The following is a 15,806-nucleotide window of genomic DNA, read 5'->3' on the forward strand; positions in this document are numbered from 1 at the left end:
CCTCGCCTCGTGTACACTCTGATTGGTCGTATACTATCGTCATCGCGAGGTCATCGGAGTGGGAGGGTACGCTGTCTCCACCAATTGAAAATCAACGAAGAATCGACAACCACGGAACAACCAAGCGCTATTGCCAAGTTTGCAGCTTATGTCTCGATTCCGCGGTTCGTTTGAATTACATGTTTTCATACATGCATCTCAAGAATAAAATATAAGTTCATTATCGCACTATTCGTAACAAGAATGGCACAACTTAGAAAGCACAATTGTAATACTATTTTGTCTAAATTTGGATCTGTTTAAGTGTTGATATTCTTTTTAGTCAGATTTGAAGCTATGTGTATAGTACATAAACTTGATCTCATCTCTAATAGCTGCACTAATGAAAAAAATGACAATAACTCTGACGTCGTTAAAATTATTCACTAGAACGTCAATCGTTTCTCGGAAATTAATGATGTTATTACCGGTTAATGCACACGTTTATGTTGGAATTAAGGTTGGCTACGTAAATGAACTTTTATATAGAGTTGAGAAGCATTTAAATAGAAATTGATTTCCTTCGTCCAAGGTCCTATTAAGATAAAAATAAAATAATCACTTTGTATGTTACGAATGCATGAAGATTCAGAGATTTATTTTAAGGGATTAGGATATTGTGGAACATAAACAAAAGTAAGTTTCCCTATGGAAATTGTAACAGTTTAAGAAACCTAAGTAATATCAGTAAATAAAACCTAAATAAACAGAACTGAACAAATCTTGTAAGTACAAAACTAATTTGAAAAATGCTATTTACAGAAAATGTTTTAAAAATTTAAAGTCAATCATCGCGTACTATAATTTGTATTATGTTTCCAATCATTTGGTTGCTTCCGAAGTTTGATCTCTTTGTATTTCATTTTTGAAGATTTAAATTGGCGTTCAAGCAAAGATAAAAATTGCCGTAAAAAGTTTATCAGTATCCTAACTCTTTAACCTTTGCCATTATGAATGTCGTTTTAATGTACCCTTTTTTAAAATGTAATAAAAATCACCATCAAACATTTAAAGTGGCATATGTTAATATAAAAGGTACATGCAAGGTCGCATTTATTTTTGCTAAATAAAATTTTAAGCTTCATGTCAATGGTATAGCGATCGAGCCGGTATCAATTATATGGAGCTCGATAAATTTTTAAAGTGTTCTCTTATCAACAGGGTTATTATCAATCGAAAATACCTTACATACAAGGAGGCTGTCGGCATTTGAATGCTGATAAGAAGCTTTTATACAAGAACGAGAAGTCAGGTTTGAAACTGCATTATATACCAGAAAAAAAAGAAACGAAAAATGGTTATGCGTCACAGTGTACAAGGATACGAAAACTTTTTTGTATTTATGGAAAAATTCAAACCCTCTGAACTCGTTTATGTGCTTTATAGTGGTACAAAACTTCCTGATGGGAAAAGTTGGTGTTCTGATTGCGTTGAAGGTATCAATATTGAAATGCAGTAATTTGCTTCATATTTACGTAACCTAAGTAAATGAAATAAAATAATCCTCATAAATTAAGTGCTTTTGTTATATCGCTTTCTATCTATATTAATAACTCAACATATTTTATTCCTGTTATAGCGGCACCTTTCATAGAAGAAGGATTCAAAACAGCTCCAGAAACTGTACATTTAGTTACTGTAGAAGTTGGAGATCGAGCATTGTAAGTCACACTGTTATTTAAATAAATGATATTGTTTGTCAAACAGATACGAATGAATGAAATGGAATGCTATTTTCATTTCAGTTGGAAAGATATGAATTGTCCATTCCGAACAAATCCAACCACGAAGTTGAAAGTACTACCAACACTGGAAAGATGGGGTACACAGAAACGTCTAGAGGGTGATCAGTGTCTGGAAGCTGACCTTATTGAAATGTTACTTACCGATACAGATGACTAAGCAATAGTACAGCCTTGCTGCATTAATGAAGTTCAGGGAAAGCAGACATGTAAGTTCCCAAAGATCAATACCATATCCAAAGTTGAAAATGTTTTTTTATTGTTATATACCCTTGATAGGATTTCCTATCCTTTTTTTATATAAATAGTATAAACTTGATAATAAAGCATGTATAAACACTCTACATTTGTAGTATAATAACATTTACAACCAGTAAAAAAAGTAAACCTTTAATACAATTACAAAATGGAAAGAAACAATACATAAAAAAGTAGTCTTAAAAAATGAGCAAATAAGTTATTCGTATAAAATTTGTAAAATTCTTTTGTATAACAGAAATATATATTTTACTACTTAAATAATAGTATTATTTTAAAAAAGTGAAATTGTTAGACCATTGTTTTTTATCATGTACTAACAATTCTTTAGGGAATGTTCTTCTTTAAATTATTCGTTCCTGATCCCAGTTAATCATGAAGTCTGTGTTACTTCTTGTGATTCTGTCGGCGGTATCACCCGCACAGAATAATGAATTTTCTTATTCCTCAGAAGGCTATAACTGTTATCGAAAACAATGGAATCTAAAACAAATACAATCACTGATGTATTATTACTAGAATTTATATATTAATCGATTAGAAGAAAGTAAACCTACAGGTGGCAGGTACTTCACAAGTAAGGATTCCAATCTCATCTAACTGATGAGCAGCTACTCGTCGAATTGGTACAATTTCCTTCTTTGACCCATCAGTGTCCTTCTTCAGGATACCAAATTTAATATCGTGGTCATCAGATCGAAATTCCCAGCTAGAAATAGACAATTTTCAACTGTAAAAATTTTCTCCACTTCAACCGTACAAGTTGTACGAATATTTCTTATTAATTCTGTTGTTACTTCTAGAATACCTCAGCAAGGATCCCATTTCTGATGCGTGCATATCAAGCTCCAGTTTCCCACCTTTCCGTATCGTTACTGTTGTATAGTCAGTTTGCCTATCTTTTTCTATGTTGTTTACGTACATATCTTTTGGTACTTTACCACCCAAACGAATCTGAAAAAGGTTTAAATTATCGTCAATCAATTTTTAGTAGACACATTCTCTTCAAGAAAATTCGGTAAATTGTTGTACCTTTGTACCAAGTTTCGGGTTACCATCTGGATCCTTTAGAGTGCCCCCAAAGAAAGCTGGCACTTGGTCCCTCTCTATATTGCTGAATATCGCTGCTTGCCATTTCGGAGGATCGGCTTTAAATATCTGAATTTTTGACAGAGTGTACTCGTTCATGAATTTCTTCGCCACCGAGAATGCGAACGCGAATACTTTGGGAGCTACAACCAAAATGAAATTAACATTTGCATCCATTCAGTATCGATACAAGGTCAAACATTTGCTCTGTAAAGTACATTCCAACTACATTCCAACATACCATTGATGATATAACAAGTCTTCAATATCTCAGGATAATTAGCTTCATACATTTGCAACAATGTGATGACCACTTCTCCAGCTGAAAAGCAAAAAGTGTACACGTTATTAACTATAATCATATGCTTTTCTTGTGATTATCTTACTTCCGAGTATAGAAATATTTAAAGAATTTCGAATTTGGTCTTATCCAGATAATTGGTGATTTTACATAACTTTAAATTTATTTTGGAGCTACAGAGTTAAATCTACTTAAAAACACAAACGTGAAAGGATTATTAACATGACTATGAAACCCTAGCATTGGGTAATTCCTCGAATGATCATGATTTCGTAGAAAATATCGTTCCTCATCTTATATAATTATTTCATACTCTTTTATAGTTCAATTTTTATAGACTAGAGAAAGATACTGTTTCCAGAAATACCTGTTTCGTAACTAAGATTCGAAAGGTTTTAGGAAACGCTTGATAGCATGATTAATTATAATTTCACCTGGTCGCCAGAGGTATTGCCTCAAATTGAATCCCTGCATATCGAAGATGACAGCAACTTGTCCGGCTGCGGGCCCATGCTTCTGCATCTGCTCCTGACATAGTTTCAGATATTTCTCCAAATATTTGATAGTGACTTTGATCATGTCTCTTCGCGTGATTACATGCAATATTCCGTACAAGTCAAGCGCATCGAAATACACAACAATCACTGGAAATTTCAACATTGCGAACATAATCTTTGTTTATTATTTTTTATCAGAAGACTGAGGATTTTATGAAATTTCTACTTTATTTGAAGCTTAATCTAATAGTCAATAGAATCAATTGATTTTCATTTTTAATTTCGATTTCTATAAGTTAAACTACACAATTTAATATGTGCACAAAACTATCCACAGTCTGATTATATTAATCGTTTTGAATGGTACCTGGTGCACCATCTTTATCGAAGCCACTGCAACCATGGGGCAGATAGTCCTCCAGGATTTGCGGTGGATCCCACTCTGACAATTTCTCCACATCCCACTGTTTCCGCCATTCTATAGACTGTTGCACAGAAAATGATTAAAAATCTGTAACACCCTCGCAGATCCTCAGTTAGGTGCATTCAACCGGTTAGTTGAGGTTTAGAACTATTGTTTCTTTCTCATCTACGAGAGCATATTTTGTTAGATAATTCGTGTCTAGTATGATCAGGAAAGATAATCCACCAGGTTGTGAAATTTAATGCTCGCATTGCGTTTCGAAGAGAAGGGGAACGCGGTTGCAACAGATTCCCTTGCAATATCCGGGATTCTGTCGGTCAAGAAAGTGTTATTGTCAACGATCGTCTCGCGTGGCCGGTCTGGTCGAAATCCTCCATATTTTTTCCACGGTTCGTGAATCATCGAAATTGGCGAACATGGGATACGATACTTGGTAACACTACTGGAACGGTTACCGAATATCGGATTTTCTGTTCCGCAATGCGCTTAATTTCTGCGTGCCTAGTTGCCTGCTGAATTGTTTCAATTTTCACGACGAAAATGATCGCAGAGTTCTAAAAACTGTAATTGCGCAACGTTAACAATCGAAAAAGTTGGAACGGGCTATTATACGTTTAAACATTGCGTAACGAGTCGGCTTGTTAAGAAACACAAAGATTCAATACATTTCTAGAGAAACTTCGTTCTTTACCGGAAGAACATAATTTTCATTTTTCAACCGCTGGATGGCCTCGTCGCCTCGAGCCGAAAGGTAGGCTCGGTAATTGACAAACAATAAGCCGCTGCAACGTCTGCAGCATAAACAATTCGATTTACTCTCTCCGTAGCTTTTCGAACCACGGTGTAAATTGAATGCTGTCTTCAGCGTCTGTTTTTACAATCTGCAGTCTTTCATGGCTGTGAAAAATACGTTATTTTACTGATTTGAGAGCCAATTACGACGCTGCCGTCAAATTTCCTTTTTCCGTTGCCAGAAATTAAATAAACAACCCAGTAATCTTGAGCTTCGTTTCGCTTTTGTTTTGCTGGTTCCGTTTAGAATGAAAATAAAAGTACGTTTGACGTTATCGAAACCATGAGATTAATATTCATGCTGATCATTAATTAGCATACATCGAGGTAAGCGCACGAAGTTCCTCGAGGTAAGGTAAAATTCCATTCACCAATTTTACATTTTAGCTTAAATTGTCAACTGTGTAATCGTAAAGATTGCCCAACATTTCTGTCAAATTCGCTATCATCACCACACACGTGTATAATCTCGTACTTAACATCTTCACAGTGAAAATGGTCAATATGGCATAATAAACCAGGAATGCAACTAGGAAAACCCGAGTATCCGGATAATAACTGTTTCTCAATTAAGCTGCTAGATTAAATCTTAATTGTTTTATATAATAGATGGCATGGTATGTAAATTTATTTAGATATGCATCGCGTGTATGAATAATAAAGAGTACAAGTACCGTTTATACAGAATTTTTGTTTTATTTGATTAATTGCTTGCATTTCGCAAAACTTTCGTGATTGATTGATAATTGACGCGACAAGAGTCTCTATTCTCACGTCTAGTTCGTAGTTATGGAATCGAGCGTTTTACGATTGACTTCGTCGCCGATGCACTGGTAATCCTAGCGAAATTTCAAAGAACGATTAATACCGGGACGAGAAACGTGTTCCACAGGACTTTCTCGGTCGCTCGTATACACGAAGCGCGGCGGGAAAGCTTGATGACTGATCAACGTAATAGTCTAACGCTTCGGACATGCAACTCCTCGGCAATTACGTCTGTAGACGTACGTTCCAAGACAAGGATCCTTGGCTAAGAAAACACGCAGCCTTTCACGAAAGTTCTGTGCTGTTGCAACAATTCTGCATTGGCCTTCTCTTTCGGTGCTACCTATTCGCAAATTATTAGCTTTGGAGCAGCTCCGTGTATCTCGCAGATCAAGCAAAACATGCTTACGTATAGCGGTTCGTAATCAATCGCTTTTTCACGCGACGAAAACTACTTCCCACCAATGAAATTGTAGAACGAGGAAGTGCTCAGACTGAAATATCATTTCCATTTTTCGTTATTTTTGTTAGTTCTTGTGACTTCGACTGGCTTAGCTCTTAGGTGATGAGATTACACAACTGATTTGAAAAAAACGAGACCTCATTCGTTGCGTTGCGCAGTGGTTGATATAGAGTTGTATATAGTTTTATTAGAATTATAAATTGATTATGAGAATAATTAATTATTAAACACTATTAGAACTTTTATTATTTAAAGAAAGGTATAAATTACGTCCTTTCTATTTGAGATATTTCAGGTAACTAACACGAATCAATTCAATAAAAACAATAACGATCAGAAGAGATTCAATAAACCATCGCATGTCTTCACATCTTAAACATATTCGGTGGTAAATAAATAAACCATCCATTTAATTGATTTTTGCATTCAACTTATTTGTTGAAATTCAACAAGTTTGAAACAAAATTAATATCTTTATGAAGTAATTTTCGATTTATGATTACCAATACATTTTTAAGAAGTATATGAAGATTTATTAATTCATGTACTGAAAGTTTGAAATAAGAAGTTTTCTATCACTTTTATTTTTGCAATTTGTTGTCTCATAATGGGTGAGAAACTTTTATTCGATCAATTTGTTTGTTAATTTCTTGTTGGTGTTTGAAAAATTGAGACCTTGACATAACCTTTATATAGGAAAATGTAAAACATGTTTACTCAAATAAATAGTTTCATAAAATTGTTTATTAAGTTTTTAAGACTTTTTAGTAGCAAACTCAACTTATAAAAACCAAATTAAAATATCAAAGATGGTGTCAGCGAAACGTGATTGAAGAAATGCATTAACTGTTTGCATTAAGCTTTAAATTGAAATTTGAACAAGAAATTGGTACACTTGGAAAAATTTTTGATTGTTTTACGCATTACAATTTTTAGAGACTTTTTAAATCTTACTCCTCGAATTTTTGTCTTTTGTTCTGTAGATCAAACACCGTGCGTTGCATGCTAAGCGCTTCCTTATCGGTGTATTGCCCAAGATTTTTTCGAAAGCGGAGCTCATTGTACGGAATCGGAGGTTTGCTTTGCCGTTTAACCGTGTACATAATAGACACTGCTTTCATGCGCGATTGTTATAAAACGAAGCATTGAGACGAGAAAATCATGCATTCGGCAAACGTACTTACGTCCCGTAGCATCTTCTCTGCGGCGGCGACGTCCCATTTCCGAGCTGAAACAAATAGATTTCTATAAAAATCAAGCCGTCACTTTGTTTACCGAGACATGTTAATTCAAACGAAAGAACTTTAATTACAAGATAACCGCAGCGGATTACCCGATAAGATCGATAAACTATTGTCCGTTCGATTAGTATATGAAATCTTTCGATAACGGAAGGAAGGTCTGATTTTGCTCGATTTAATGACACTTAATTGGCAAAGTGTTCCTCATTCAGTCTAGACCACCTTTCTATCGAAGCCGGCCTATTAGATGTCAATGAAGATAAATGCATCGAACGGCAACATGTGGATCACTTACGCTTCGGATTATGGAATGGAAACGATTTCGAGCAGTGAAGTTGGTTTATTTCTGCTATACAGGTTTTTCGACATTACGTAATGTGTCTGCAATCATTATCCACCCGAATTACACTTGTTTCGTTTATTGTTTACCTTAATTTTACGCAACTTTATTTGGCATATACACTCCGTGTAGAAGTGACACGTATTGCTCATAAATGAAAATTATCATGATAATTGAATAAAATCAGAGCCGGCCTCATAAAATAAACATCGAAAATGTTGAGGTTCATAATATTAATTGTTAGAGTGTGAATCTTCATGTAAACTCTCATCTTTATACACGGTTTTACAGGAATTAGAACTAAAGGAAAGTAACCTTTCTTGTTAGATCCGCAGTCTATTAATTAGTTCTACGAAATCTGTTCTCTTCTGTTGTTTCTATACAATAATAAGATTGCGAATCTTTATGCAAAATAAACATTATTTTCGGCAATATCAACAAAAGCGAGTTCGACAGAAATTTCTTTCTCTACTTCTTCAGTTCGTTTAATATTTTCATCGTTTTAAATATCAGTTACGCATTTTTATCATAAATGCATAAGATAATCTAATAATATCGTACCCGTTATTTCTATAAACTATTCCTTATTACAGAACTGAATACAGCAGCACCTCGACCATCTAAAACAACATCATAAAAGTAACTATAATACAGTGTAGTTCAGTTGCAGTAGGAAACACATAAATGACTCGATCCACTTTTGATCAGCAGTGTAGATCGAGAAAACACTGTGCATTGTTACGTAACGAGTTCAGAGATGTCTTTTCATTCGGTGGGTATCAAACGTTAAGCACGGTAGGCATTCAGATTTAAAAGGATATCGGTTCCACAACTCCTCTGATTAATTATGTTGGCCTCTACTTCTGTAGTTGATCTTTGAACATTGGGTATGAGATCGCTGTGCAACCCATCAACGGGCAACGCTCGTATTAATCGGTCATTCCACGGTGTGATCTGCTTATTGTTTAATTTTTTTTAAAGACGGAAACCTGATAACGCATCCGCAATGAGAAACAATCAAAGCAGATCAGCGAGGGTGAATGCTTCGATGAACGATCCTCGACAATCGGTCACGCGTTTAACGCGAGCTCTTTATTAGGCAATTGTATAAACTATTGCGATAAACGAATGTTAAGCGGTCGTACCTCGTAGCCAGCGCACTAGAAAGTAATCGTCGTGATGCGGCTGCAAAATGTCCTCCACCAACCGCCTAAACTGAAACCAAAAATTCGCATTACTGGCGAAAGTTATTCCAGTGAACAAGTCCATTGTTTGTTACCTATTACTCGAATATATGTTTACTTTGATAGAGTATAGAAAGAGTCATTAGGATTCAGAAGAAGGATTAGGGTAAAATAGAACCTTGGTAACAAAATCTAGATAAAAATTTGCCGTATGTTTGATTGTATAGTGTACAGAAAGAGAATATTAAAGTTCGGAACATTTTTGACAATGTCTGTATTCATTGTTAGAATTAACCAGCTAGATATATGTATTGAAATAACACACATTGCTAAACTAATCCTGACTGAGTTGTATAATAACTTATACGCATTACTTACACGTACAATGTATACTGTGCGCTAAATAATTCAGATATAAAATCCCGCTGATCGAAGTTCTATGTGTTGGAAACTGTTCGAATGCTTTGTCAGGCACGTGTTGTTCTTTCGTGTCCGATAAAAAGGTAAGAGTCATTTTGAATATTTTGCCAAAGGTTGCATTCTGTTATTCTCCATCTTTCTTGAAGAAGGACGTCGAATGCAACTCATCGTTGGTTGTTCGTATTCGCAAAGCAAGTGTTAAAAATACGTGACGTTCTTATACTTGGTGACGAATCGTTGGAAAATGAATTTGTATCAGATAAGCTTCATTGTTCCTTGGTCGAAGATAATCGGCCTCAACAAAAAGAAGCCAGTCGAGCTAACTTTTGTAAGTAATTCTCAGAATGCTGTTTTTAGAGACAACTTATAGTGACTCGGAATTCTTTGGTAGATAACTAAACTACGGATGTGTAGAAAAAAATGGGTCAACGAAATACAGATCGATGAAAACACAAGAAGAATTTAAAGACGCTCTTACGTTCACTGTATTGTCATTGTTAAAAGAAGAAATACTTTTTATATGTAACTTCTGATTTTACATAATCTCCGAGGAAGATTCTTATTTTGTATAAAGATTCACTGTCTAGCTAGACCAATAGGCCGCAAACGTGCTCTGCAGACTTTGTCTAATCGTTATGTTTAACTTTTCCCTCTGTACCAACAACTGATGCAAATGCTCGCAGCCGCGGTATTCGTAGTGCATCGTAAGTACTTACATACTTGCTTGCGCCCAAGCGATGACGGTACAGTTACAGACGTGATTCGGGTGCAATGTTTCTCGCATTGCACAATTTGCAAACACAGAGGACGTGCAACGCTTCTTTGCCGGCGCTAACACCGAGGCCAAACCGTTCTTCAGCGTAGACCCAACGATCCGAAAGAAAAACACGGGTTTCGTGACGTTTACAAAATCCACCTGCGTTTACTTTCACGCGAATTTTCCGCCAGGTCATACCGACCCGGTTGCAGACACCCGAAAGGCATGGTTTAATGTTATACCGCGGCGCTTGGATACCGTGTCCGCAATTATTAAGCAGCGGAAAAATAAGTAGCCAAGAAAAATAACAGGTGAAGAGAAAACTGAATTCATCAGTCGATTCTTTCGCAAGATTGTTTTACGCGAATCAGGACAGGAAAAACAACTCAGTGATATAAAAGAATCGTGTGGAAAACGCAAAGGTGAGAAGATCGTACGGCATGTGTCGAACCGGTTCTATTTCTTTAAAAATCAGCACGACGCCATGCTGGACACGGCCAGCTTGTGTCTTCTCGCGACTTGTGACTGACTTGTATCTTCGCAGGACTCGCGGTAATTGCAGTAATTACTAAGCGTATGGCTCGACGGTGTTCTTATTCCACGGATCTTTAGAAAAACCTAGGGAAGCAAAACGATTCCTTGGAATGTCCATTTCAAACATTGTACTTAATGGAACTATGTATACATATACGAGATCTATACGTGTATTATAGCAGTGAAGAAATAATATTTACTATGATTGCTGGTGTCTGATAAAGTGATCAACAACGGTGAAAAATTGTTCAGTGACGCGAATAGATAATTGCGTGAATGGAACACATGGTACGAAAAGCGACGAATGATATCTTGAAGCGGAAAATGCGTGCGCAGGTCAACGGGTTAATCTCTGACCCAATTCGGAATTTAGTCGTCGTTCATTATTTCGAGAGGTTAACAGTATTCCTAGGAACTACTGAACTCTTCGATGTGTTAAGTATACTGAAAATCTGCATGTCAGAGATTGTGTCACGCTCATTTATTTTTTTGGAACGGAATGTTTTCGTTCGAAAACGTTCGATTGCTTGCTAAGCAAATTATAATCTCCGATTAAGACACATCGTATGATAGTCGCCGGAATGGTACACTGTCATCTTCAAATTACCTTTTTCCACCAGACAGGTATCATTTTTTTTTCCTCCCGAGTAATGTTTTTATCGTAGCTTCTAACGTAGAGCAAGCTGCTCGAATAGCTCGGTCATATTTTTGAATTACTCCATTCTCCGTGTTCTATAAAAAATTAACTAAATGAAAGAAAAGGAAAATTAAAAATATTTTACAATTTTACATAGCCGTTTAGTAAAGGCAACCGTTTCGTGTAAATAGCCAACATGTGGGATAATTATGTATATTAACTCTGCACTTTCTCCATAATACTATACTTTCATTAACATAAAATCAACCTTCGTAAATAACTAATGGCTTTACAAAGACGCAGAATAAAAAATGTATCTCGCGCAGTTCATGTTCGTACATATTACATGACACGTTTGATTTGCCTTGGTGTGTAGATTTGCCCCTTCGAAGCATTAACTTCATCAACATTTAGACATTTAAATAGATTGAAAATAACATACTGACATTTTTGTATTCATTAATTATCAAGTGATTATTCAACTTCTCAAAGTCTAATACTAACTATCGTATCTTCAATGATTATGGACATCGAAAGCAAAATAGTTGTGCAGCGACTTCTTCTATATAGGTTATAACAGTTGTGATGTCTGGTTGAAAAGTTGGAGAATGCTGATCTATACTGTAGATAACAGATACATCGCAATTCGTATACTCATCGGCCGACTGCTGTTCGAAATCTACGATGTGTGCCAACGACCGCGGTTAATCTTCAGCTGTATCCCGTGTGGTAGTACAACAGGGTAAAGAAAGTGCCGTTTTACTCCCAGGAACCGTTCCCTTTCAATGGCCGGCCAAGAAAAAACATCGTAGAAACTCGACTTATCTATCGCGTGCCGGTAAAAAGCGCGGGCTCGGTTGAACCAGGATCGGACGTTGGTTACTAAGAAGAAATCACCGCGACGAAAGGCGTTGCGACGTGATGATAAAGTGATTACCAACGGGAGAAATCTTCCGGGTAATCACACGGTTCTCCGACAACGAAAGCCGTTTAAAAATCCCGCTGCCTTTGGGATCATCGTTCGCGGCCGCCTGGGAAAGATGGTCGAAGTCTCTCGGGCCTCCTCTCTAACCGATCATTAAAGTGAAACTATAATCACGATTTAACTAAAATAGTAGTAAACAAACGAACGTATAATTAATACGTACATACCGCTTACACAAGATAGTCGATTTATCCGCGTTACCGCTAACAACTCGCCAGCATTACTCGCCTAAAGAGAACAAAAATCCGTCGACTGTGATAGAATAGCATTGATGCAAGTGAGGCAGGAATACGGCTGTTAATACAGACACTATAGGTGCCGTTTTTGTAAAAATCCTGCTCGACGCTTCCAATTCGCTTTCCCGGAAACAACGTCTAATGCGTTAAGTGCACGTGCTATTAAATGGCTTGTGACATTTGAAAAATTGTGAATCATTTTTATACGATCGATGTAACGTCGTCTCGATTGTAAAGAGCAACCGGAAAAGCTCATCTCCATTGCCTCGAGAGTGTCATCTGCATTTTTTTATTAAACTGACGTAAATCGGAATCTTCCATGCTATATGTTTTAGATCCATAACGTAACAGTGACAGCTGAAGTTTTTAATTTGTTCCCCACCCAATTTGCTCGTCTCACAAACACAAACGAATTTTTGCTAGTTCCGAAGGTGTTTTCTTGTTTCCGAGACCTCGGTATAGCAAGGACGATGAACAAGAGGTTGAGTAAACATTGCTATTTTCTTGTAACGAACCATATCGATCCACATGATTGTTTACGAGTTTATTCGAATTATTTTCAAAATGTTTTTAAATGATTGACACGTAAAGCGATCTTGCGCTGACTGTTTCTTGAAACTACGGAATTTATATCTGGAATGGAATGATTCGATTCTGGGAATAGTATCTGCTATTAGCTACAACTATCTGTCAGTGCATCTAGTGATTGGTAAAATCTTCGAGAAAGGAAATATGTAGCTATATAAACATATTAGCCGAGTCAATGAACTATTCATTTTATTTGTTTTCAATCGAACTCAAACGTCTTCCGGTCTCTCCCCTCGACGCATCAACCATTCCAGTTGCTAAGCTCATTCTTTTACGTAGTATCTAAAGTGCAGACATTGTACTGAAGGAAGCATTGTCTGTAATCGTGAATACAATTTTTAACCTCGCTTTTAATTTTATTTCTCTCTCAAATCAACTTTTCAACGTCTAGATAGAGTGCCCTGAAATGATGTTGATTGAATACAAAATGTTCTCGCTTTAAATCGATTATGTGTGATACAATTTCAATTATAAACCGCGATCTATTTTTAATTAAACAGCATACATACAGTTAGGATAATAAAATGACGCTCACCTTCTTTAACGCGAAAAATTGGTCGTCCTCCAACCTCAATGACTTCGACATGGTCACTTCCTATAGCCGGTTCACACGACACTCAATCGATCTATCGATTCCTCATCCGTACTTGCGCCACTTGTTTGTCGTTACTCGCTCCTCTGTTCCGCAACGTTTAAATTGACGTACACCGTTGCACTGTACGGCGCAACTTCTCCTTTTCCAGTTCTTGGTTTTCAAGTCTGCTGGCAGGCAATTAGAACGCATGATTATCGCATAAAACCGCGATTAAAATATTGATACTGCGTCGCCTCTACATGTATCTATAAGATTATCGCACAATGACGTTAATTTGTAGTACCAGTGATATCGAAGTATCAAAATTCCATTGTTTCAAATCATCGGCTTCGATAGCAAAACATTGAAAATAAACCAGCTACTTTTTATACATAAATCACATAAGCTTAGTGATAAATGGATACAGGTTGAAACGATTTACTACGCGATGCGCGCGCATAGACACGATCAAATCTGTATATTACGTATAAATAAAAACCACATAACGACGTAACTAGTCATTCATAATTTAAATAATATATAATAACAGATGCGATGTACGTACGAGCACTGTGCGCCAAACGAATTTAGAACAAGAAAATAATGAAAACTAAAATAAACTACGATGCACAACCTAACGCAAGGACGGTACTATTCGGACTGGTCCCAAACTTGTTCGCGCGACCTCTTTCACTCGAGACGAGACCGGTGAGGGTTACTTCACATCGCAAACAAACCACGGTATTCGCTGCGCGAGCAAACGAACCTGTCGTTTCACTCGACAAATCAAAATTACGACGGGGCGGTTAGTCTCGAAATGTGCAATGTTACGACCGCCGGCTTACTCTATGGTGCAACAGGTGTCTCTTGCGTTGACCGTGTCCGCGCTCCAGTTCCCCGGCCAATCCTACACTAAAAATGAATGCGTCGCGGTGATCGGCGCCCAAAGAATAACACCGCTCCTGTTTCCGATGCCGCCGACTGCGTGCTACCGCGACCACCCCACCACTTGCACGATCGTCTCCGCGTATCGACTGTAGGGGAGTGGATATCAATAAAAAAATCACCTCTATCTTGTGGATCGTGTTCAATCGGGTTCCGTGGCGTATAAGATCAGTGTAACTTATTTCTACCACGTGGTTGACGTGTCATACTCCATCACAGATGAGTTCCTCTTCTTCTGCAGAATGCAGCATGCATTGGGAACGATGCGGCGTAGGATTGGACAACGCGAAATGCGCGCCAATTTGTGAGTAAACCTGCGGCGTGACATTGCTTCCCAGTTTACCGCCACTTAACCCGCTGCACGATGTTTGCAAGCATGTGCGGAGAATCGCCTGCTGTTTACCTGAATACTCGTTGATTAATTGAAAACCTAACCTCCGCGCAAGCGGTATCCTTCTAAAGCTTGCATAATGACAAAGTACCAAGCTCGGTGATTTCATTGTCTGGGTCTTTACTGTCCTGTGGTTTTGGCGACTTCAAGGAACCCCGGAATGCCTGATTTATTTATACACATGGATCTATGGTTCTATTCTAAGAGCTCATTTCGTGGAGGGGAGGAATTTTATTTCTGCCACCATACGGTGAAGTCGGAATTGAAGAATTTCATGACATTTTGCTAAAAAAATTGATTTTTGGAAAGACGGAAAGATTTTGGTGATTACGTTTGATACAACTTGTTAGTATTGCTCAATTTTAGTGCTATTTTTTACCTACGATAAATTTCATTGAAATATTCTTTTCGTTACAATTTTTATTTCATATTAGTATATTCGGAATTTTGAAATATTGAATGTAAGATTTCTCAATTTTTGGTTTATGTCACTGCGTAAGACATTGAATATATAAAACACATACATAATATACAAAATAAGGAAGCTAATACTAATTAGTTTTGCAAAGAATATTAATAATAAATAAACATGAAACATATTACA

The 15,806-nt window shown here is 36.9% G+C and overlaps 2 protein-coding genes across 14 annotated transcripts; one reads left to right on the plus strand and one right to left on the minus strand.

The window, feature by feature from the left end:
• The first annotated feature begins 8 nt into the window (after positions 1-8).
• On the plus strand, positions 9-2,125 carry LOC144474008 (thioredoxin domain-containing protein 17). 4 transcript variants are annotated; one of them, XM_078188431.1, is made up of 4 exons: positions 9-164; positions 1,201-1,475; positions 1,619-1,700; positions 1,785-2,125. In XM_078188431.1, exons 2-4 carry the CDS (start codon positions 1,334-1,336, stop codon positions 1,939-1,941), a joined length of 381 nt encoding a protein of 126 aa, XP_078044557.1. In that variant the 5' UTR covers positions 9-164; positions 1,201-1,333; the 3' UTR covers positions 1,942-2,125. The 4 variants fall into 4 exon arrangements, with proteins under 4 accessions (XP_078044557.1, XP_078044556.1, XP_078044554.1 ...); XM_078188430.1 differs by lacking the exon at positions 9-164 and adding an exon at positions 571-675; XM_078188428.1 differs by lacking the exon at positions 9-164 and adding an exon at positions 616-764.
• LOC144474004 (SEC14-like protein 2) lies at positions 2,017-14,870 on the minus strand. 10 transcript variants are annotated; one of them, XM_078188419.1, is made up of 13 exons: positions 14,712-14,870; positions 13,828-14,054; positions 12,636-13,693; positions 11,454-12,550; positions 9,097-9,166; positions 7,555-7,598; positions 4,294-4,411; positions 3,864-4,073; positions 3,370-3,450; positions 3,072-3,271; positions 2,848-2,993; positions 2,597-2,748; positions 2,017-2,522 (listed from the first exon to the last, which is right to left on the minus strand). In XM_078188419.1, the coding sequence occupies exons 4-13, from the start codon at positions 11,475-11,477 to the stop codon at positions 2,413-2,415; spliced, it is 1,155 nt and encodes a 384-aa protein (XP_078044545.1). In that variant the 5' UTR covers positions 11,478-12,550; positions 12,636-13,693; positions 13,828-14,054; positions 14,712-14,870; the 3' UTR covers positions 2,017-2,412. The 10 variants fall into 10 exon arrangements, with proteins under 10 accessions (XP_078044545.1, XP_078044544.1, XP_078044538.1 ...); XM_078188418.1 differs by having other exon boundaries at positions 11,454-13,693; XM_078188412.1 differs by lacking the exons at positions 11,454-12,550; positions 12,636-13,693.
• Positions 14,871-15,806: the final 936 nt, after the last annotated feature.

The sequence above is a fragment of the Augochlora pura genome, chromosome 8, assembly GCF_028453695.1.
Source record: "Augochlora pura isolate Apur16 chromosome 8, APUR_v2.2.1, whole genome shotgun sequence".
Lineage (NCBI taxonomy): Eukaryota > Metazoa > Arthropoda > Insecta > Hymenoptera > Halictidae > Augochlora > Augochlora pura.

What these genes read in the sequence shown, in the direction of transcription:
- LOC144474008 (XM_078188431.1), top strand. Translation starts at nt 1,334, where the DNA reads ATGGTTATGCGTCACAGTGTACAAGGATACGAAAACTTTTTTGTATTT. An exon ending in GTGTTCTGATTGCGTTGAAG is followed by an intron (nt 1,476 to 1,618) that starts GTATCAATATTG and finishes TTCCTGTTATAG; the next exon opens with CGGCACCTTTCATAGAAGAA. An exon ending in GAAGTTGGAGATCGAGCATT is followed by an intron (nt 1,701 to 1,784) that starts GTAAGTCACACT and finishes TTTTCATTTCAG; the next exon opens with TTGGAAAGATATGAATTGTC.
- LOC144474004 (XM_078188412.1), bottom strand. Translation starts at nt 13,878, where the DNA reads ATGTCGAAGTCATTGAGGTTGGAGGACGACCAATTTTTCGCGTTAAAG. An exon ending in TCTAGTGCGCTGGCTACGAG is followed by an intron (nt 7,599 to 9,096) that starts GTACGACCGCTT and finishes TATTTGTTTCAG; the next exon opens with CTCGGAAATGGGACGTCGCC. An exon ending in CAGAGAAGATGCTACGGGAC is followed by an intron (nt 4,412 to 7,554) that starts GTAAGTACGTTT and finishes TCTGTGCAACAG; the next exon opens with TCTATAGAATGGCGGAAACA.